General features: G+C 41.4%; 1 protein-coding gene across 1 annotated transcript in view; it reads right to left on the bottom strand.

Moving 5' to 3' along the window:
* The window catches only part of TAX1BP1 (Tax1 binding protein 1), a 338,069-nt gene that overhangs the window by 133,645 nt on the left and 182,329 nt on the right, over nt 1-22,095 (bottom strand). The window contains exons 5-8 of the mRNA XM_053715733.1: nt 20,905-21,054; nt 994-1,084; nt 672-790; nt 309-434 (exon numbers count right to left, since the gene is read on the bottom strand). Of these exons, the coding sequence (XP_053571708.1) occupies nt 309-434; nt 672-790; nt 994-1,084; nt 20,905-21,054 (486 nt within the window). The remainder of the gene's footprint in view (nt 1-308; nt 435-671; nt 791-993; nt 1,085-20,904; nt 21,055-22,095) is intronic.

Below are 22,095 nucleotides of genomic sequence, written 5' to 3'. Positions count from 1 at the left end.
GTTAAAACACTGTATTAGCTCTGCTTTCTTTCCTCTGTCTCTAGACATTGGGAAATAACTCTGTAAAGGTGTGCGGTTTGGTCAATATGTGTGCTATTAATTTGTTTATGGTGTTCTGCAATTGGTGGAGCAAAGTCATGTGACTAGAATGACTGCTTCAACTAGTGCACTGCAATAATGAGTAGGAGTGACTAAGATATCCATAAATGTATATCAGAATATATTTGATGTTTGTATTATATGTAAAAGTCTGCAACTGTTCTTATTTGTAAAATTTTCTGTTGCTTTATTAATTATAACATAAGTACCTTATATTGATCTTCCATAGCAATTAGCTGAAGCTTCATTCCTTCATTGACTTTAATTTGTTCTCTCCATTTCATCTCAATTTTGGCTACTTCATCAGCGTAAGCACTGCACCTCTCCTTTTCTTCCTATAAGTAGTGATAAAAACAAGAATTTCCATGTAATATATATATATATATACACACACACACAGTATATATATATATATATATATATATATATATATATATATATATATATATATATATATATATATATATATATATATATATATATAAATACACATACCCATACACACATTTTATAATTAAGCTAAGTTATGGACTTAACAACAAAATATGTATGGTTATTAATAAAATACTTACAGCCAACATCTGTTTACATCTTCTATACTTTTCTGCTTTTTCAGCAACTTCTTTGCTCACTTCTCGCATTTGTTCTTTTACAACAAATTCAGGCAAAATGTCAGATGCTAATGGACTGACTGTGGAAAAACAAAGTGGGCAGTTATTTATGTTGGAAGATTGTATAAGAATAGTAGAAGGTGAAAAATCCACGTGACAAATATTTTAAATTATTTGTAAGTTACAATATCAAGTTTATCACATTAATATAATGTATAATAATTTTTCATCTTAAAATTTCTTATCCACATGTGACATGGATAAAAATCAAAAGGTGTCTTACGTGGTAAAGTACATTGCTGAATGTCTGCAGGAGTTGCTGTGTCTGCATAAGAATATAGGTTGGTGTTTTTCTGCTGACTTTCTGTAATTTTCTACATAAGGAAACAGAAGTAATAATTAATTAGTGTAGCATTGCAAGTAAATACATTTATTCAAAATGAAGTCAGTCACTTCTTAAAGTAACTGTAATTTTAAATTAAATGACCACTAAATACAGAAGAAAACTGCCAAATACACAATAAAAAGCCAAAGAAAGAGCAATTACTTTGAATTTGAAAAGAGCAGTAGACAATTTTTTGGGCAAAATCCAAGGTAATCCAATTTTCCCATCCCCTGTATCATGTGACAGCCATCACTGCACTTTGCACACGCTCAGTAGGAGCTGGAGCCTCAGAAAGTGTGCATATAATAATGAAAGTATATTAGAAAGTTTTTTTTAAATTGCATGCTTTATCTAAATCATGACACTTTCATTTTGACTTTAGTGGCCCTTTTAGATAAGAAATTAACGTTTTACTTAGTCTAATGAACTACAGTGTTGATGAGGAAAAAAGTTAAAATATGGCAAGATCGTTAGCACCAAGAATTTCTGTTCATATACGAGGTGTCAATTACTCTTCGTTATAATTTTCTTTTTTTAAACACCACGATTATATATAATACTGTCGAAACATGTTTAGCAGTAATGTTGAAATTTATAAGAATCCCAAATCACATAAATTTAGAAGGAAAGAACATTTATGCTTAACAGATAAATTCCTTTCCTTCCGGATAAGGAGAGTCCACGGCTTCATTCCTTACTGTTGGGAAATACAACACCTGGCCACCAGTAGGAGGCAAAGACACCCCAGCCAAAGGCTTAAATATCCCTCCCACTTCCTCATTATCCAAGTCATTTTGCCGAGGGAACAAGGAAAAGTAGGAGAAACATTAGGGTATAAATAGTGTCAGAAGATAAAATAAATAATAGGGGACCGCACATAGACCAGAAAACAAACGTGTGGGGGCCGTGGACTCTCCCTATCCGGAAGGAAAGGAATTTATCTAGTAAGCATAAATTATGATTTCCTTCCTAAGTCCACGGCTTCATTCCTTGCTGTTGGGAAAACTATACCTAAGCTCCAGAGGACACAATGAATAACGGGAGGGAACAAAAAGGAAGCGGCAGACCCTATTCTGAGGGCACCACAGCCTGCAAAACTTTTCTCCCGCAAGCTGCTTCAGCCAAAGCAAAAACATCAAACTTGTAAAATTTTAAAAAGTATGTAAGGAGGACCAGGTAGCTGCCTTACAAATCTGATCAATAGAGGTCCCGTTCTTAAAGGCCCAAGAGAAGGCCACTGCTCTAGTGGAATGAGCCGTTATCCTCTCAGGAGGACGATGTCCCACTGTCTCGTAAGCTAAGTGGATGACACTTCTTAACCAAAAAGATAAGGAAGTCAAAGTAGTCTTCTGCCCCTTACACTTCCCCGAATAGACAACAAACAAAGAGGAAGATAGTCTAAACTCCTTAGTAGCCTGAAGATAGAACTTCAAGGTGCGAACCATCTCCAAATTGTGAAGTAAGCTCTTCTTCGATGAAGAAAGATTAGGACACAAGGAAGGAACCACAATCTCCTGATTGATGTTGCGATCTGACACAACGTTAGGAAGAAAACAATTTAGTACGTAAAACTGCCGTATCTGCTTGTAAAAAATCAGATAAGGGGGCTCACATATCAAAGCAGAGATCTCAGAAACTCGTATAAAAAGAGAACCTGCCAAGATAACAATTTAATGTCAACGGAATGCAGAGGCTCAAATGAAACCCGAAGAACAAGATTTAGGCTCCAAGGAGGAGCCCCAGATCTAAACAAAGGTCTGATCCTCAGCCATTCTCTTGTGCACTAAACCCGACAGGGCCGAAATCTGTCCCCTCAGGGAACTAGCAGAAAGGCCCTTCTCCAGCCCATCCTGGAGAAAAGATAAGATCCTGGGAAACCTTAACTCTGTGCCAGGAAAAAAACACGCTTTTCACCCTAGAATAAGTAGGTCCCCCACACCTTGTGGTAGATACGCCGAGTAACTGGTTTACGAGCTTGAATAAGAGTATCAATGACACACTCAGCGAAATCTCTCTTGGCTAAGACTAAGCGTTCAATCTCCACGTAGTCAGCCTCAGAAAATCTAGATTTTGATGAACAAATGGACCTTGGTCTCTGCAACAAGGTAACTTCCTGTGATGTCTGAAATAAAATTGAGTATCTATATGAACCACAGCTGCTGAGATCAATGTAATCTTAGTAAGTGTGTTTGCAGAGATTGTTATTTGGGTGGTAACATCAATTACAACATATGTAAAGTGAGAACCCACAGTTAATCAATGCAGTTTAATAGTTGGTGAAGGATGCTGTGGATATACTATAGCTGCCACATGTGAATAAATCACTGAATGAATGCAGCAGCATAAGCACAACAAGTCACCAATGAAAAAGGTGTTAACACAGAGAAAAAACTAACAACTGAGGTGTAATTAGTATGACACTGATTAGATCGATCACAGTGTAATATAATGTATGAAGTGTATATAGCTGGAACATATAACAGGTAAGTGGCTGAATGAGGTACCTGAGCAGTTAAGGCTTAACTGCAGGAAAAGAACTTAGTGCAAGCAAACAGACTCAGTCCACGAGATGCGGCAAGGTTCGCGTGTGACGTCACCGCTCCGATACTTCCGGGATTAGTGAAACAGCTGACAGGCGGCTTAGAGTTCCGTAGCTGATCAGAGAGTTCTGAGGTTGCTTCAAAGGAGGCTGGGAAGGAGTGCAGACTATGCAAACCACAATCCAATACCAAGCAAAGAGTAGTGTGGGAGGAGGCCTTTTATAGGCTGGATGTCAGACTATTAAAGAAACAGTACTATTTGCTAGTGAGTAAATACAATAACTGCATAAAAGAGCAGATGAATAGCTGTGAACATGACAGGACTCCCCCCTCAAGGAGCCACTCCGGGGCTCAGGAACGGGGTCTATCAGGATTCCTCTGATGGAACCGGGAAATGAGTCGAGGGGCCGAGATATTAGTGGCAGGTTCCCAGGAATCATCCTCTTCAGCATACCCCTTCCCCCTTATGAGATATTGCAGGATGCCACGGTAGATTCTGGAATCCAGAATGGAGTGAACCTCATATTCGATGTTAGGGTCAACAGATACCAGTGGTAGAGGATGTTGGGAAGAGCCCCCCCGAACTGTCCGGTATGGTTTCAGGAGGGAGACATGAAATGTCGGATGTATTTTGAGGTTATTAGGCAGTTGAATACGCACAGCATTGTCATTGATGATTTTGATGATAGGAAAAGGTCCTATATATAATGGAGAGAGTTTCTTGGACGGAGTGTTCAGGTGCAGATTCTTGGTAGACAACCAGACAAGATCTCCAAGGGAGTAATGTGGAGCAGGGGTTCTTCTCATGTCATAATATTTTTTATGTATCCGTTTGGCTTCCTCAATTGCATTACGTACAGTGATGAAATTTGAAGCTATAGTTTGGGTTAAATCGCTGATATGAACTGAGTTGTTGTTTCCTGGTAGAAGTTGGAAAGATGGATGATAACCATAGTTAGTAAAGAACGGTGTTTGCTTAGTTGTGGCATGGATGGTGTTATTGAAAACAAACTCTGTGTAAGGGAGTAGAGTTGACCAAGATTCCTGGTTGTGATGACAGTAAGTCCGTAGAAATTGTTCAACCCATTGGTCTGAGGATGATATGATGATGAGAGCTTTTTTTCAATCGAAAATGATTTACAAAATTCTGCCCAAAGATTGCTGGCAAATTGCGATCCGCGGTCTGTGAGAATCCTTTGTGGTAATCCATGTAGCTTGAAAACATGGGTAAGGAGAACTTGTATGGTTTCAGCAGCTGTTGGTAATTTGTGATATGGAATGAGATGTATCATTTTACTAAACAAATCTACAACCACTATTATGGTGGTGTTATTAGAAGATCTGGGTAGGTCAACAATGTAGTCCATTGCGATATCAAGCCATGGTCTGTTGGGTGTAGAAATTGGTAACAACAATCCATAGGGTGACTGTTTTGTTCGTTTTGAAGTGGCACAAACTGAACAGCTGTTAATATAGTCTGAGATGTCGTTAGTCATGTTGGGCCACCAGTATGATCTTTTTATCATCTCCTGTGTTTTAACAATGCCACTGTGGCCAGCTAAACGTGAATCGTGTGCAGAATGTAACAGGGTTGCTCTTATGGATGAAGGTACATATAATTTACCCTGATGATGGTATAGGGCATCAGAGGTTTCGTTGTATCCTTTTGTTGTTCTCTGCGCAATAAGGGAATGGAATCTATTAGAAAGAGTAGAAATTTGTCTTCAGGTATCACAGATTGAGGTGAGTGGGTGTAACAATCTTTTGGTGGTAATCGTGATAGTGTGTCTGCCTTCCGATTTTTTGCAGCAGGTCTGTAGGTTATAAGAAAGTCGAATCTAGAAAAATAAAGATTCCAACGAACCTGTCTGGCTGTAAGAGTTTTGGTAGACTTCAAGTATTGTAGGTTACGGTGATCTGTGTAAACTATGGTTGGGTATGTAGCTCCCTTGAGTAGATGTCGCCACTGTTCAAAGGCTACCTTTATGGCTAGAAGTTCTTTATCACCAACTGGGTAGTGTGACTCGGGTATAGTTAGACATCTTGAGAAATAAGCAACAGGATGAAGTGGCTTTTGTAACTGTTCTCTCTGAGATAAAACTGCTCCAATTGCCAGGTCAGAGGCATCCACCTCTAGTATGAACTGTAATTGAGTGTTAGGGTATCGTAGTATTGGTGCTGATGTGAATTTCTTTTTTAGAAGATCAAAGGAGGATTGTGTTTCTTGTGTCCAAAGAAATATGTTATCTTTTGTGAGGTTAGTTAACGGTTTTGCAACTGAGGCAAAGTTGTGTATAAACTTGCGATAAAAATTCGCAAAACCAAGAAAACTTTGGACTTGTTTTTTGTTGGTGGGTTTGGGCCAATTGAGTATGGTTTGTATTTTTGTGTTGTCCATCTGTATGCCATGTTCAGAAATCTGATAACCTAGAAAGGTAATGTTATGCGAGTTAAATATGCATTTTTCTGCTTTTGCATAAAGGGAATGACTTCGTAGTCTGGAGAGTACCTGTCTGACATGGTTCACATGTCCAGAAGGTGTTTTTGAAAATATCAGAATGTCGTCCAGGTAAATGACAACGAAGACATCCAGAATGTCTCTGAATATATCATGTATAAAGTGTTGAAAGGTGGCTGGGGCGTTACAAAGGCCGATTGGCATGACGGTGTACTCGTAAAGACCATACCGAGTACGGAACGCCGTCAGCCATTCGTCCCCAGCCCTCATACGGATGAGATTATAAGCCCCCCTTAAGTCTAGCTTAGTGAATATGTTTGATCCTTCAAGCCTTTCTATTAATTGAGGAATGAGGGGTAAGGGATAGCGTTTTTTTATAGTGATTTTATTCAGTTGCCTATAATCTACAATAGGTCTTAAAGTCCCGTCCTTGTTCTTGACAAAGAACATGCCCGCGGCTGCGGGGGAGGTTGAAGGACGTATGAACCCCTTCTTTAAATTGTCATCAAGATAAGTTTTTAAGTGTTGTAACTCTGGCTTGGATAAAGGGAATACATGGCCGCAGGGTATGACTGCACCTGGTAAGATCTCAATTGGGCAGTCATATGGGCGATGAGGTGGTAAGTTCTCGGATTCTTTTTTACTGAAGACATCCGAGAAGTCCATGTATTCCTGGGGAATAGTAAATTCTTGAGTAGAAAAAGCTGGTTGTAACAGTAGAGTAGGGAAACAGGTAGTAGTGCAGTACCTTGAAGTAAACTGTAAACTAAGTGTGGACCAAGATATGTGGGGGTCATGTAAGCGTAACCACTGTAAACCTAAGATTACAGGAAAGGCAGGTGAAGTAATTACATCAAATGTTATGTATTCCCTATGGTGGTCTAGGGTGGAGACTAAAAGTGGAATGGTTTCAAATATAACCGGACTGGATGGCAATACCTCCCCATCAATTCCCCTTAAAGGTACAGGAGACGTTTTTTTAATCAGTGGTATTTTATTTATATTAGTGAAGTTCACATCTATATATGAGGCAGAAGCACCAGAATCAAGAATCCCTGTGACGTTGGCTCGTTGTTGGTCCCACTGCAATGAAAGGGATAGGTTAAGGTAACAAGAGGAATTGCTAGCAGCTTTAATGGAATCATATGCTAGAGAAGCCTTACCCTGTTTTTGTCTCTGTAGGATTGGACAGGAGTGTACAAGGTGTTCATCAGAGGCACAATACATACATAAATTTTGTGTGCGTCTTCTGAGTTTCTCCTGATTGGTTAATGGTCCTTTAAGGAAACCAATCTCCATAGGCTCGCTGGTAGACTTTTGGGCAGTATAGGTGGAGCTTGTGGACGGTGATTTTCTAGTACTACTGTCATGGGGAGTTTTTTCACTTTGTCTCTCTCTTAGGCGCCTGTCAATACTAATACTTAAATTTATCAACTCTTCCAAGGTTGGTGGAAGATCTGAGCGACAGAGTCCATCCTTTATAGCATCTGAAAGCCCCAGCCGGAACTGGTTTCTTAATGCTAAATTGTTCCATTGTGTGTCTTTTGCCCATCTTTTAAAATCCACTATATAATCCTCCACATACCTTCTCCTCTGCTTTAAAGATCTCATAGCTGTTTCGGCCGTCAACTGCTTGTATGGGTCATCATACAGTTGAGCTAAAGCAGAGAAGAAAGAATCCAGAGAATTGAGGATATCATCATTGCTTTCTAGGAAATTATTTGCCCAACTTCTAGGCTCAGCTCTTAAGTAGGAAATAGCAGTCATAACTTTGATTCTGTCTGTGGGATAAGTATAGGGCTTCAAAGTAAAAAGCAACAAACAGGCATTTTTGAAATCCCTAAACATTTTCCTGTCACCTGAAAAAACGTCAGGTAAACTAACTTGAGGTTCCTGAAAACGTGATTTTGTTTCTACAAAGTCCTTTATATAAGCTTTAAGAGCATTATTTTCTTGTTTTAAAGTATTCAGCCCATCAGTCAGCAATTCCACATTATGAGTGAGTGTCTGAATCTGTGTAGTGATCTCAGCTGGATCCATGTTTTTTTTCTGGCTTGGTATTCTGTGATGTCTGAAATAAAAGTTAGTATCTATATGAACCACAGCTGCTGAGATCAATTTAATCTTAGTAAGTGTGTTTGCAGAGATTGTTATTTGGGTGGTAACATCAATTACAACATATGTAAAGTGAGAACCCACAGTTAATCAATGCAGTTTAATAGTTGGTGAAGGATGCTGTGGATATACTATAGCTGCCACATGTGAATAAATCACTGAATGAATGCAGCAGCATAAGCACAACAAGTCACCAATGAAAAAGGTGTTAACACAGAGGAAAAACTCACAACTGAGGTGTAATTAGTATGACACTGATTAGATCGATCACAGTGTAATATAATGTATGAAGTGTATGAAGCTGGAACATATAACAGGTAAGTGGCTGAATGAGGTACCTGAGCAGTTAAGGCTTAACTGCAGGAAAAGAACTTAGTGCGAGCAAACAGACATAGTCCACGAGATGCGGCAAGGTTCGCGTGTGACGTCACTGCTCCGATACTTCCGGGATTAGTGAAACAGCTGACAGGCGGCTTAGAGTTCCGTAGCTGATCAGAGAGTTCTGAGGTTGCTTCAAAGGAGGCTGGGAAGGAGTGCAGACTATGCAAACCACAATCCAATACCAAGCAAAGAGTAGTGTGGGAGGAGGCCTTTTATAGGCTGGATGTCAGACTATTAAAGAAACAGTACTATTTGCTAGTGAGTAAATACAATAACTGCATAAAAGAGCAGATGAATAGCTGTGAACATGACACTTCCACAGAGGAGATGAGGACATCCCAACTAGATCCACTAACCACAACCTTCGCAGCCACGATGGAGCAATCAGGATTACTGATGCCCGTGGATGCTTGATGCGGGCCACTACTCGAGGAAGAATTGGTAATGAAGGAAAAAGATATACGAGTTTGAACCTCTAATGCACCCTCTATTAGATCTGCTTGGGGATCCCTCAACCTCGACACGTACCTGGGTAACTTAGTATTGAGACGGGACACCATGAGATCTATCTCCGGCGTCCCCACTTGCTGCATATCTCTGCAAACACATCGGCATGGAGAGACCATTCCCCTGGATGGAAAGAATGCTTGCTGAGAAAATCCGCCTCCCAGTTGTCCACACCCGCAATGTGGTTCGCAGACAGCGAACAGCTGTGGGCCTCTGCCCACTCTAGAATCTGAGATACTTCCTTCATCGCCAAGGAACTTCTTGTTTCCCCCTGATGGTTGATGTAAGCCACCAAGGTTATATTGTCTGATTGGAATCTGATAAACTGGGAGGAACCCAGAAGTGGCCAAATTGCCCGTAGTTACAAAATATTGATCGGGAGGGAGGACTCTTCCTGAGTCAAAAACCCCCGTGCCTTCCTGGCACCCCAAACAGGTTCCCATCCGGATAGGCTTGCGTCTGTAGTCGCCATCTCCAAAGATGGTCTTAAGAAGCATGTGATGATCTGGCCAGAGCCACCAAGAGAGTGATTCTCTCGACCGGCTGTCTAATACAATCTGTTGAGACAGATCTGAATGATTCCATCAATGTGATCGAAGAAGACTGAGAAGGGACTCCGAGAATTCTTCCGCAAGACGAAAGGATGGTGCTTGCACCAGAATATCGGCCAAGTATGGGGCTAATGCAATACCCTACGTTCTGGCAACGTATAGAAGAGCCCTCAGAACCTTCGTAAAGATTCTTGGAGCAGTAGCTAGGCCAAACGGAAGGGCAATGAACTGGAAGTGCTGTGGATTGGAACATCAAGGTAAGCGTCCTTTAGATCTATAGTGGTCATAAACTGGCCTTCCTGAATTAAATGAAGGATAACCTTTATCGTCTCCATCCTAAAGGAAGGGACACTGAGAAATTTGTTTAAGCACTTTAGGTCCAGAATTGGGCGGAAAGTTCCCTCCTTCTTTGGGACCACAAATAGGTTTGAATAAAACCACAAACCTCTTTCTTCGATAGGCACAGGGACAACAACTCCTAAGGAGAATAGATCCCAAACACACCCTCTTTTTTGGTCTGGTAGACAGATTCGAGAGAAGGAATCTGCCCCTTGGCGAATGAGATTTGAAGCCTATCTTGTATCCCTGAGATACCACCTCCAGAACCCACGGATCCTGTACGTCCTTGAACCAGGCATCTGAAAAAAAGAGACAGTCTGCCCCCCTACACGATCCGATACCAGATCGGGGGCCGCCCCTTCATGCCGATTTGTTTTCGGCGGGCTTCTTATTCTGCTTGGATTTATTCCAGGACTGAGCCGGCTTCCAAGTACTCTTGGGTTGCTCAGCTTGGAGGATTGTTGTCGTTGGGATTTGTCAGAATGAAAGGAACGAAATTAGAAGATTTTCGTCCCTTAGACTTGTTCTTCTTATCTTGCGGTAGGAAGGCACCCTTGCCTCCGGTAACCATAGAAATAATGAAGTACAGGCCTGGCCCAAATAAAATCTTTCCCTTGAAGGGAAGAGAAAGGAGTTGTCAGGACTTAGAAGTCATATCCGTAGACCAAGACTTCAACCAGAGCGCCCAGCAGGCTAGTACTGCAAAGTCAGAGGCATGTTCGCATCACAGATAAAATTAGCAATTCTCAGAGCTTTAATTCAGTCTTGAATATCCTTGAGGGGAGACTCCACCGCAATGAGTTCTGACAAAGAGTTGCACCAGTAGGCAACTGTGGCAACTGCAGCCACCGGTTGAAACAAAAATCCCATATGTTGAAACATCTTTCTCAGAAAAGTTTCCATTTTCTTATCCATCAACGAAGAACTATCCCCAAGAGGTATAGTAATACATTTAGCAAGCTTAGAGAGAGCACCATTCACCAGGAATCGAGCCCCATAAATCCAGTTGAGATTCCGGGACCGGGAACAACTTTTTAAAAGTAGACAATGGGGAGAAGGAAGAACCAATTCTTTCCCATTGGTTCTTAATAATGTTCGCCATCTTAACCTGCACAGGAAAAGTTAAAGGAACTTTCCTGTCTTCGTAAACTCTGTCTAATTTAGGTATCATAGGTTCTTCAGGCAGCGTGGCCACTAAATCCTCTAACGTAGACAGAACCTCCTTTAATAAAAAACGCAAGTGCTCAATTTTAAATCTAAAAGGACAGTTCCTTTGCAGCAGGAGGCTTAGACGCTAAGGAATCCGACCCTGAAAGTTCACCCTCTGAAGCTACAGAGGTTAACTCATCATCGGATAACTGGGACATAATATCTAAATCAGATAAATATTTAGATGACTCCGGGTCAAGAGAGCTATGTTTACCTTTCTCTTGCGTTTGTTAGAGCGAGGTAATGCACTGAGGGCCGCAGACACCGCCGTTTGTAACAGCATGGCAAAGTCCACCGGAAGAAGGCCCCCTCCAGATGAAGGATTAGATGTGCTATGGGGAACTGCATGTGGAGTGGATAATGTAGCAATGGTAGTAATCTCACGGGATGCCGAGTCCTGAGAGGTAGACGTCTCAGAGGGACTAGGAGCCTTAGCAGCATTGTCTCCCTTCTAAGACTTTATAACAGTGTTAAGGCATGTGGAACATAATTGAGTGAAAACCACGGCCTCCTCACAATATAAACAGGTATGATTTAGTACAGAAGGAGTACCTTCTAACATGTCAGAGCCCGCCATAGCTCAGGCTATACCCACAGAAGGACACACAAAAAAAACGTTTTTTATTATAGAAAACAGCACCTTAATGCTCCCAATGGGGCACTCATCACCTCATAGGCCCTGACAGTTAACAGAGGAAACGCTCTGGGTTCAAGACTCAGCCACAATGTAGGAAATTAACAGACCACCCCGGTCACATGGAGTGCAAGACAGTACTTCCCCTGTCAGTAATAGGAGCTGTGCAACACTTTCAAAAACGAAAGTGAAACTTAAAAGTGAGACCTGTTTGTTTCAGCCAAAATCACAGTCTATCAGCCCAGGAAAAAAAATCACACAAAGCAGAATGTAAATAATTAATACACTGATTAATTAACACCAACTGTTCAATAAACCCCCTTCAGAGGATATTAACCCTGGATCCTATCAAGGTATAAAGGAGCCACACTGTGACCCTGTTATAGTCTTTTATGTTAAAAAATAAAACAATATTACCTCCAGGATCCATGCTGTGGAACAGAACACAGCCTCTCAAGTGTGTCTTATAGCAGTGCTCCTGACATGGACTTGAGTGAGAGAAAGCAGGCAGTAGAATTTGTCAACACCGATTGCTTAGGAGCTGTAAGCAGTAGTCTGGATGGTTTCGCAGAATAAATTTCCCTGCACCTCCAGACTCTAACTTTCATCAATACTCTCACTGAGAGGTTGACATGACTACTTAAAACTCCAGTCCTATCTCGAAGGGCAGATACCCTTTGTCAGGACTCTCCGAATCTACTGCCATTTCTCTGCCACCTCCTAACGTGACAAAAGGCAAAAAATGACTGGGGTAATGACGAAGTGGGAGGGATATTTAAACCTTTGGCTAGGGTGTCTTTGCCGCCTCCTGGTGGCCAGGTGTTGTATTTCCCAACAGTAAGGAATGAAGCCGTGGACTCTCCCTATCAGAGGAAGGAAAAACCCACATGACTTATGTCTATGTAATTAATACATCACACAATTACAGATGTTAAAGGGATATAGAGAAAATGTGTCTATTACTGTAAATAAAACAGTCATTAAATGTGTATGCTTTTTTATACGAAGCTGAAACTAACAGGAAGTGTACAATGGAGTCCAACTCTTTTCACTGCCTGTCAGGGAAAACTACGACAGAAAAATAAAATTTATGCTTACCTGATAAATTTCTTTCTTTCTGGACATGGAGAGTCCACATAGTTATTCCAATTACTAGTGGGAATATCACTCCTGGCCAGCACGAGGAGGCAAAGAGCCCCAAAGCAAAGCTGTTAAGTGTCACTTCCCTTACCCATTACCCCCAGTTATTCAGCTGAAGGGAAAAAATATAACACAAAGGTGTAGAGGTGCCCGAGGTTTAAAAAAAAAAAAATAACTGTCTAAATTACAGGGTGGGGTCGTGGACTCTCCATGTCCCGAAATAAATTTATCAGGTAAGCATAAATTTTATTTTCTTTCCAAAGACATGGAGAGTCCACAACATCATTCCAATTACTAGTGGTAACCAATACCCAAGCTAGAGGACACGGAAGGAATAGGGAGGGAGAACAAAACAGGCAGACCAAGCGGTAGTGCCTTCTGTTAGAAGAACCTTTCTCCCAAAAGAGGCCTCAGCCGAGGCAAAAGTATCAAATTTGGAAAAAGTATGCAGAGAGGACCAAGTGGCAGCCTTGCAAATCTGTTCTACAGAAGCTTCATTTTTTAAAGCCCAAGAAGACAAGACAGCCCTAGTGGAATGAGCTGTAATTCTCCCAGGAGGCTGCTGACCAGCAGTCTAATAAGCAAAACGAATCATACTTCTCAACCAGAGGGTAAGAGAAGTAGCAGTGGCCTACTTACTTTTACGCTTTCCAGAGGAACAAACAATCAGGGCAGAAGACTGGCGAAAATACTTAGTAGCCTGTAGCTAGAATTTTAGAGCATGTACAACATCCAAGTTATGCAACAGACGTTCCTTATGAGAGGAAGGATTAGGATAGAGAGAAGGAACAACAATTTCCTGATTAAAATTTCTATCCGAAACAACCTTAGGGAGAAACCCCAATTTAGTGCGAAGAACCGCCTTATCCACATGAAAAATAAGATAAAGAGAATCACACTGCAAAGCCAAGAGTTCAGAAAATCTCTGAGCAGAAGAGATAGCAACAAGAAACAAAACCTTCCAGGATAACAGTTTAATATCTATGGAGTGCATTGGCTTAAACAGATCCTGCTGCAAAACTTTGAGAACAAAGTTAAGACTCCAAGGATGAGAAACAGGTTTAAACACAGGCCTGATTCTAACCAGGGCCTGACAAAAAGATTAAAAAGGCCAGATGCCTATGTAAAAGGATAGTCAGTTCTCTGAAGGGTCAGATTTCTGCTCTGAGAACCCTTTCTCCAGACCTTCCTGGATAAAATACAAAATTCAAGGAATCTGGACCCTACTCCAAGAATAGTCCTTTGATTCACACCAATAAAAGGTATTTACGCCATACCTTATTGTAAATTTTACGAGTAACAGGCTTGCGAGCCTAGATCATGGTCTCAATGACCGACTCAGAAAACCCATGCTTAGCCAGAACTAAGCGTTCAATCTCCAAGCAGTCAGCTTCAGAGAAACAAGATTTGGATGGAGGAAAGGACCCTTAGTTAGAAGGTCCTTCCTCAGAGGTAACCTCCAAGGAGGAAGAGATGACATCTTTACTAGGCCTGCATATCAAATCCTGCGAGGCCATGCATGAGCTACTAGAATTACAGACGCTCTCTCCTGTTTGATACAAGCAATGACTCGTAGGAGTGCAAACAGAGGAAACAGGTATGCCAGACCGAAATCCCAAGGAACTGTAAGGGCATCTATCAGAGTGGCTTGCGGATCTCTTGACCTTGAACCATACCTTGGAAGCTTGGCGTTCTGACGAGGCGCCATCAGATCCAACTCCGGCACCCCCCACTTGAGGATAAGCCTGGAGAACACTTCCGGATGGAGAGCCCACTCCCAGGGATGAAATGTCTGTCTGCTCAGGAAATCTGCCTCCCAGTTGTCCACTCCTGGGATGTGGATGGCAGATAGACAACAATTGTGAGCTTCCGCCCACTTAATAATCCGAGCCACCTCCTTCATGGCTAAGGAACTCCGAGTTCCTCCCTGGTGGTTGATGTAAGCCACTGAGGTGATGATGTCCGATTGGAACCTAATAAACCGGGCTAAGGACAATTGAGGCCAAGCCATCAGAGCATTGTAGATCGCTCTCCACCCCAAGATGTTTATGGGGAGAACAGACTCCTCCCGAGTCCATAGACACTGCGCCCTTAACGAGTCCCAGACTGCTCCCCAGCCTAGCAGGCTGGCGTCCGTGGTCACAATCACCCAGGAGGGTCTCCGGAAACATGTGCCCTGAAACAGATGATCCTGAGAAATCCACCACGAGAGAGAGTCTTTTGTCAACTGGTCCAGATCTATCCTCTGAGACAGATCTGAATGGTCTCCGTTCAATTGTCTGAGCATGCCTAACTGCAGAGGTCTCAAAAGGAATAAAGCAAAAGGAATGATGTTCATTGGACCGACCATCAGACCAATTACCTCCATAAACTGAGCCACTGATGGCCGAACAGTAGACTATAGAGAGAGGCAAGAGGAGAGAAGTTTGGATTTTCTGACGTCCATCAGTAAAATCATCATGTATAAGGAATCTATGATGGTCCCTAAGAAGCAAACCCTTGTAGCTGGAACAAGGGAACTCTTCTCCAGATTCAGTTTTTCAACCGTGGGAACGTAGAAATGACAACAAGATCTCTGTATGAGAGTTTGCTTGTTGAAAAGATGGCGCCTGAACCATTATGTCATCCAGGTAGGGCACCACCACAATTCCCCAAGAGCTGACAACTGCCAAGACAGCAACAAATTGAAAGTGTTAGTCTTGAAAAGCAAATCTCAGAAACTGGTGATAATCCCTGTGGATGGGAATATGAAGATAGGCATCCTTCAGGTCTATGGTCGTCATGAACTGACCTTCGTGGACCAAGGGAAGAATGGAACAAATGTTTTTTATTTTGAAGGATGGAATCCTGAAAAACTTGTTGAGACACTTTAGGTCTAAAATGGGTTGAAAAGTTCCCTCTTTATTGGGATCCACAAACAGATTTGAATAAAATCCTAGACCCTGTTCTCTTACTGGAACAATCACTCTCAATCAAGAGAGGTCCTAAAATGCACTTTAAGAATGCCTCTCTTTTTAGGATAAGCCTGGAGAACACTTCCGGATGGAGAGCCCACTCCCAGGGATGAAATGTCTGTCTCCACAGATAACCTTGAGAGGAGAAATCTGCCCTTGGGAGGATGAGATTTTAATTCTATTTTGAACCTCTGAGATACTATGTCCACAGCCCAAGGATCTGGGACATCTCGTATCCAAGCTTGAAAAAACAGGGAAAAAGTCTGCCCCTCACCTGATCCGATCCCGGACCTGGGGCAGATCCTTCATGCTGGCTTAGACTCAGCTGAGGGTTTCTTTGATTGTTATCCCTTGTTCCAAGACTGATTGGGTCTCCAAGAAGACTTCAACTCCTCCTGCTTGGAAGAGGAAGAATTTTGACCTTTGAAGTTACGAAAGGAACGAAAATTACTTTGACATCCTTTAGTTCTGTTCTACTCGTCTTTTGGTAGAAAAGACCCTTTTCCACCCGTTATATCAGACATTATTTCTGCCAGAACAGGCCAAAACAAGGTCTTACCCTCGTAAGGAAGTGCTAAGAGCTTAGACTTGGAGGTAACATCAGATGAACAAGATTTAAGCCACAGGGCCCTATGGACTAGAACAGTAAAGCCAGACATCTTGGCTCCCAGTCTAATGATTTGAATGATAGCATAAAACAATTTGCTAATTTGAGAGCCTTAATCCTATCTTGGATCTCCTCCAACAAAGTCTCTTCCACAATTAATTCAGACAAGGCATTGCACCAATAAGATGCTGCACTTGCTACTGTGGCAATACAAACTGCAGGTTGCCATTGAAGACCCTGATGAACATACATCATCTTCATATAAGCCTCCAGCTTTTTGTCCATGGGATCCATAAAAGAACAGCTATCCTCAATAGGGATTATAGTTCTTTTAGCCAGAGTAGAAAAAGCCCCTTCTACTTTAGGCAACGTGCACCATGAATCTTTAATGGAGTCAGAAAAAGGAAACATCTTTTTAAAGATGGGGAGAAAAGAATCCCTGGCTTTTCCCATTCCTGTGAAATAATCTCTGTCACACTGTCTGGAACAGGAAACACTTCCCCAGACAAAGGAATATCATAGTATTTGTTAAGCTTACTAGATTTCTTAGGGTTGACACCAACAGAAGAGTCTGAGTCATCCAAAGTAGTACCTCCTTTAACAGTAAACAAAGGTGTTGATCAGACAAAGGAATTATACTGCCTGAATCTGAGATTTCACCCTCAGAGGCTACCAAGGTATCCACCTCATCAGACTTATGAGGGAGGGCAAACTGCGTAGCAGCAGACGGGACACCTTACACTCTGAACATTTTTTAGATTTCCTCTTGCGCTTCCCCACCATGGGAAAAGCAGATAAAGCCACTGATACCGCAGAAGATATTTGAGCAGCAAAATCTGATGGCAAATAAACTCCTCCAGGAGGCTGAGAGGAACTGCAGAGCACTGTATGCGACACCATTGCGGCTTGGGACGTTTGAGGAGAAAGCTGTGGCATTGCCTGAAAAGCATCATCCTGAGAGACATTGGGCACAGAGGGCAATAAGTTATTTTTATACTCTAGCGTTCTAGCTAAACATGTAGCACAAAATTGCATAGGCAAAACAATTTGGGCCTGCAGACAGCATCTATCAAAGGAATCGGATTCTTGTTCTATGTCCATAGCTTAAAAATAAGAACATTCCCAAAAGTAAAAGGAAAAATTAAAATTTTGAAATAAAGACTACTGTCACTTTAAAACAGGTCTTCAATCTCTCAAAGCGATACACGCTAAAATAAACTGTCTGAAAAAAGCACACACTCGGGACCTCTACACCTCAGATATACTGAGGTGTTATACCGTCTTCCAGAGCCTTCACAATTACATACACAGAGGCAGCTCACAAACGACTCCATTGAGCCGTGCTAAAGAGAAATGATACCGCTTTACTCCGTGTCGGATAAGCAGTTAGTCACATGACCCGGCAAACGGGAACTGTGCAGAAAGTAAAAGCTCGCGTTCCAAGAGAAAGGAAACTGCTGAAAATAATGTTAGAGACACTCTAATCTACAAGAAGCCTCCTATTCCGAGTTATGTCCAAATATGCAGATTACATGTCCCATGAAAACACTCCACACCACAATAGTGATAAAAATAAAAGTGCCACAGAGTAAACGATTTTCATATAAGGAGAAAATTAACCCCTTAGTCTCCACATACTTATGTGCCTGCACACTGCCTCAGAAAATCCTATCTATAAATGATTTAAAATGTCCCAATATTGCTGCAGAGTCAACTAAGTTACTTAAGTGCAATTCTCCAATACCTAGAAGACAAAAATCACTTACCTGCAATCTAGCTGTCCAGCAGGAAGACAGCTCACAAGTCTTGAATGGACACGTAGAAAAAAGAAAGAACAGAATAACCAACTCTGGCTTTCTATGACAAGGGCAGCAATGTTAGGGAAACAAAGTAAGGACCACCTCACCACTCCCTAACTGCTTAAAAGCCACCACTACTCTTACTCAAGAGATTGACGTGGACACAGCTAACCCCAACTCCTTGCTTGCAGGGAAAAGTACCTAAAAAAAAGGAATATCATCTTCAGACACCAAACATCACCTCCTCCATTGACAGAGGCAAAGAGAATGACTGGGTGTTATGGGTAAGGGAAGTGACACTTAACAGCTTTACTGTGGTGCCCTTTGCCGCCTCCTGCTGGCCAGGAGTGATATTCCCACTAATAATAGGAATGACGTTATGGACTCTCCATGTCTTAGGAAAGAAACGTTAATTTATTCAGCACAGCAACATCAATTTTTTTAAAATAAAGCATTGTAAAATATTCTGAATTAATGCATTTTAGATAGAAGTGTTTGAGTATCTTGTTCCTTTAATTGATTCATTTGTTGTGGTGTAGAAATATTTTCTTCACTATAAACATTGCAAAGAGGAAAATACATCTGGGCTACTTTATCATAATGTATGCATGACACTATTCAGAGGTGTAACTAGAAACCACAGGGCCCAGGTGCTAACATTAGGGAGAGATTCTCTCTCCACTCCAGTCACAGCCAACAGTGACACAACATGACGCCCCCCTGACCCCTCAGCCTGAGCTCACACTCACCGTTGTTCGCACCTTCAACTCTCTCAGTCACCGATAGACAATGCGCTAGTCACTCGTGCTCCTCCCTCTGTGTCTTCAGACAGTCTGTCTCACTGAGTCACTGCCAGTGCCGCGCTAGCCTGCAGAGTGCAGCCAGACTCGACCCCTACTGACTAGGCTGCACGTGCAGTCACGAGACGATTGAGGAGAGACTACACGTGCAGCCAGTCAGTCAGGAGGAGGCCGACTCAGATTCTAGCTAGCTAGCCTATATGCGTGGCAGTGCGCGCCAAAATGGGAAGTTCTGGGGCAGCCGGTCAAATAAAGTTTGTTGTGTGACTGTGACTTATCTTGTGCAATTGTGCTGCCTGCCTGCCAGCACTGGAAATTGGAATTCAACTTTAAGTTATATTTAATAAGGATTCAATTGGAATTGGAAATGGCATAGGTGCTACGCTCTCATCAATCATTTCTGGATGCTTCCATTTTTTTTTTTTTTATTATCTTGTGAAATAAAGGCTTTTTATACATTTGACAGCGGTATCAACCTTGTTTTTCTATGGACATTTTCACCAGCATTCAATACCACAGCATTCCAAGTATTCTACAGGTGCCGGGCCGTTATACCCTCACTCTTCCCCGGGATGTAGCTTGTGAAGCACGCTGAGCAAGTGTCTCAGCCCGTCTGGAGGATGGTTTGACCCGAGGACAGGTGAGCAAGCTCCTAGATGAACAGTGACCCCCTGCAAACTCACGGCTGACACACAGCTACCGAAGTTTGCCTTGATAGTGGAAAAAATCATTTTGGCAAGGGGATGAGGAGGCACAAACGTAAGTCCAGTTGACAAGAGTGACATATACATATATTCATTTCAAGCTATATGATATTTAATGTATCTGGTAATGTGAAAGGTACTTTTTCTTTTCATTTACTGTTTTAAACTATGAAGCCATGGAATTGACTACACAAAGTAACCACAAATGGAGGCATTGTATGAGCCTTTTATTGTACAGCAGGAACATATAACAAAGTGGGGTCTGCTTTGTAGCATATAAGTACGTGTGTGGAATAATGATTAGGTGTGTGCAAAATTTATATTTTAGATAGTTTTTTTGTCAAATGAATGCCGAACATAGACGCCAGATATATTAGTGCTAAAGTGCAACACAAATATTTGTGAATATGTCTTGCACTTTAACACTAATATATTCAGCGCCAAAAAAAATAGCTGATTGCAGCTACCTGTGGCCATATTTGCTATTCGTTTAGCAAACGAGTACCCGAAATACTAATTTTGCACATACCTATTATAAGAAAAGTGTTGGATATAATTACACACAAAAGATACTAATGTGCAGACATATTTAACACAAATTAGTTAAAAGTTGCAAAGTTGTATCTATTCTGTGACAATTTTGCTTACATAAAGCAAAGAGAAGCAATTCATTTTGGGCTATGCACATATTTTAGGCTTTATATAGTTTTATATAGTATTGATCCTTAAAGACAAGATTTAGAATAGGGATATCTCCATACCCTGTTAGACGCAGAAACATGTAATTCAATTAAAAGAAGTTTGTGAGATACGTTAATGTCCTGCTTCTGTGCTGTCAGTGCCATGGAGAATAGCTTCCAACTGAATTCTTACTAAGTGGTATCTTAATAAACCAATGGTAAGTGATTTCCTGCTTCACGTGGTGTCAAAATGGACATGAGAAAAAAGGGATTTTTTTTTTCCAAACAATAAAATTCCATTTTTTACATGAAAGAAAATGTGACTAATGCCCTTTAAAAACTTCCCTTTAGCATAAGGAAATTATGCAAACTCCATTAACAAGATACTCACTAGCTGCTCTGTAAGCTTTTTCACAGTTTTCTGAAGCTTCTGACATTCCTTATATTTATCTTTATAGTGGTCTGCAGCCATTTCCAGTCTCAGCTTTAAATCTTCGATTTCTCTGCGAAGTTCTTGTTCCACTCTGGCATTCTCTCCCACCTAACAAAAATGTATGTAAAAAGTGATTTCAAGTAAAAAAATATAAATTGCTAGAATAAATTAATTATCCTATTATAATTACGGTCATCAACGGTAAAACAAAAATTCTTTCATTCATGGTGGTGAGAGCCCCACGAACCATTACGTCTGGATCCAATTTCTGACCACTAGGAGGAAGCAAAGGATACCCAACCCACCAAGAGCTTTTAGATTATCCCATTTCCCCATCTATCTTAGTCTAATGCATAGCCAAGAAAGAAGAAAAGAAACAGAACAGAAGGAAAGGGTGCAAATTAGAACTGCCAGCAATTACAATTATAAAACAAAAACTGTGTGGGTCTCGTGGGCTCTTGCCACCATGAAAGAAAGGAATTTATTAAGTAAGCATAAATTATGTTTTCTTTCATAAGGTAGTGAGAGTCCACAGGCCATTACATCTGAGATCTCACACCCAAGCTGTGGAGTCCACAAAAAATGGGTTGGAAAAATAAGGCAGACACCTAGTTACCTGACACTTCAGCCTGAAGGACTTTCGTGCTAAAAGCTGCTTCAGAGGAGGCAAACACGTCAAAATGGTAAATGTTTGTGAAAGTGTATAAGTTGGACCAAGTTGTGTGTATTTGTGTAACAGGTCTTCGGGCTTGAGTGTCAATAACTGAATCAGTGAAACCTCTATGTTTAAAAAAACTAGGCATTCAACCTTCACACCTTTAAACTTAGATAATTGAGATCCTGATGGGAAAAAAAGCCCTTGAAACAACAGATCTGGTCTTAGAGGAAGAAGCCACGGAGGAGATGAAGACATCTGCACTATATCTGCATACCATGTCCTGCGGGGGCCAGGCTTGAGCAATCGCGAATACCAAAGTTGACTCTTCTTTGATTCAAGCAATAACTCTTGGAAGTAGAACAAATAGAAGAAAAAAGGTACACAAGATGAATCCATGGACACACCAAGGCAACTATCATTTAAACCTTTGGATCTCTTGGTCTTGTACAATGCATTAGAAAACTGTGAATTAAATGGGAGGCCATAAGATC

Source organism: Bombina bombina, chromosome 5 (assembly GCF_027579735.1).
Source record: "Bombina bombina isolate aBomBom1 chromosome 5, aBomBom1.pri, whole genome shotgun sequence".
In the NCBI taxonomy this organism is placed as follows: Eukaryota; Metazoa; Chordata; class Amphibia; order Anura; family Bombinatoridae; genus Bombina; species Bombina bombina.
Note: the sequence above shows the minus strand (reverse complement) of the source record. Positions and strands in the feature narration are given on the sequence as shown.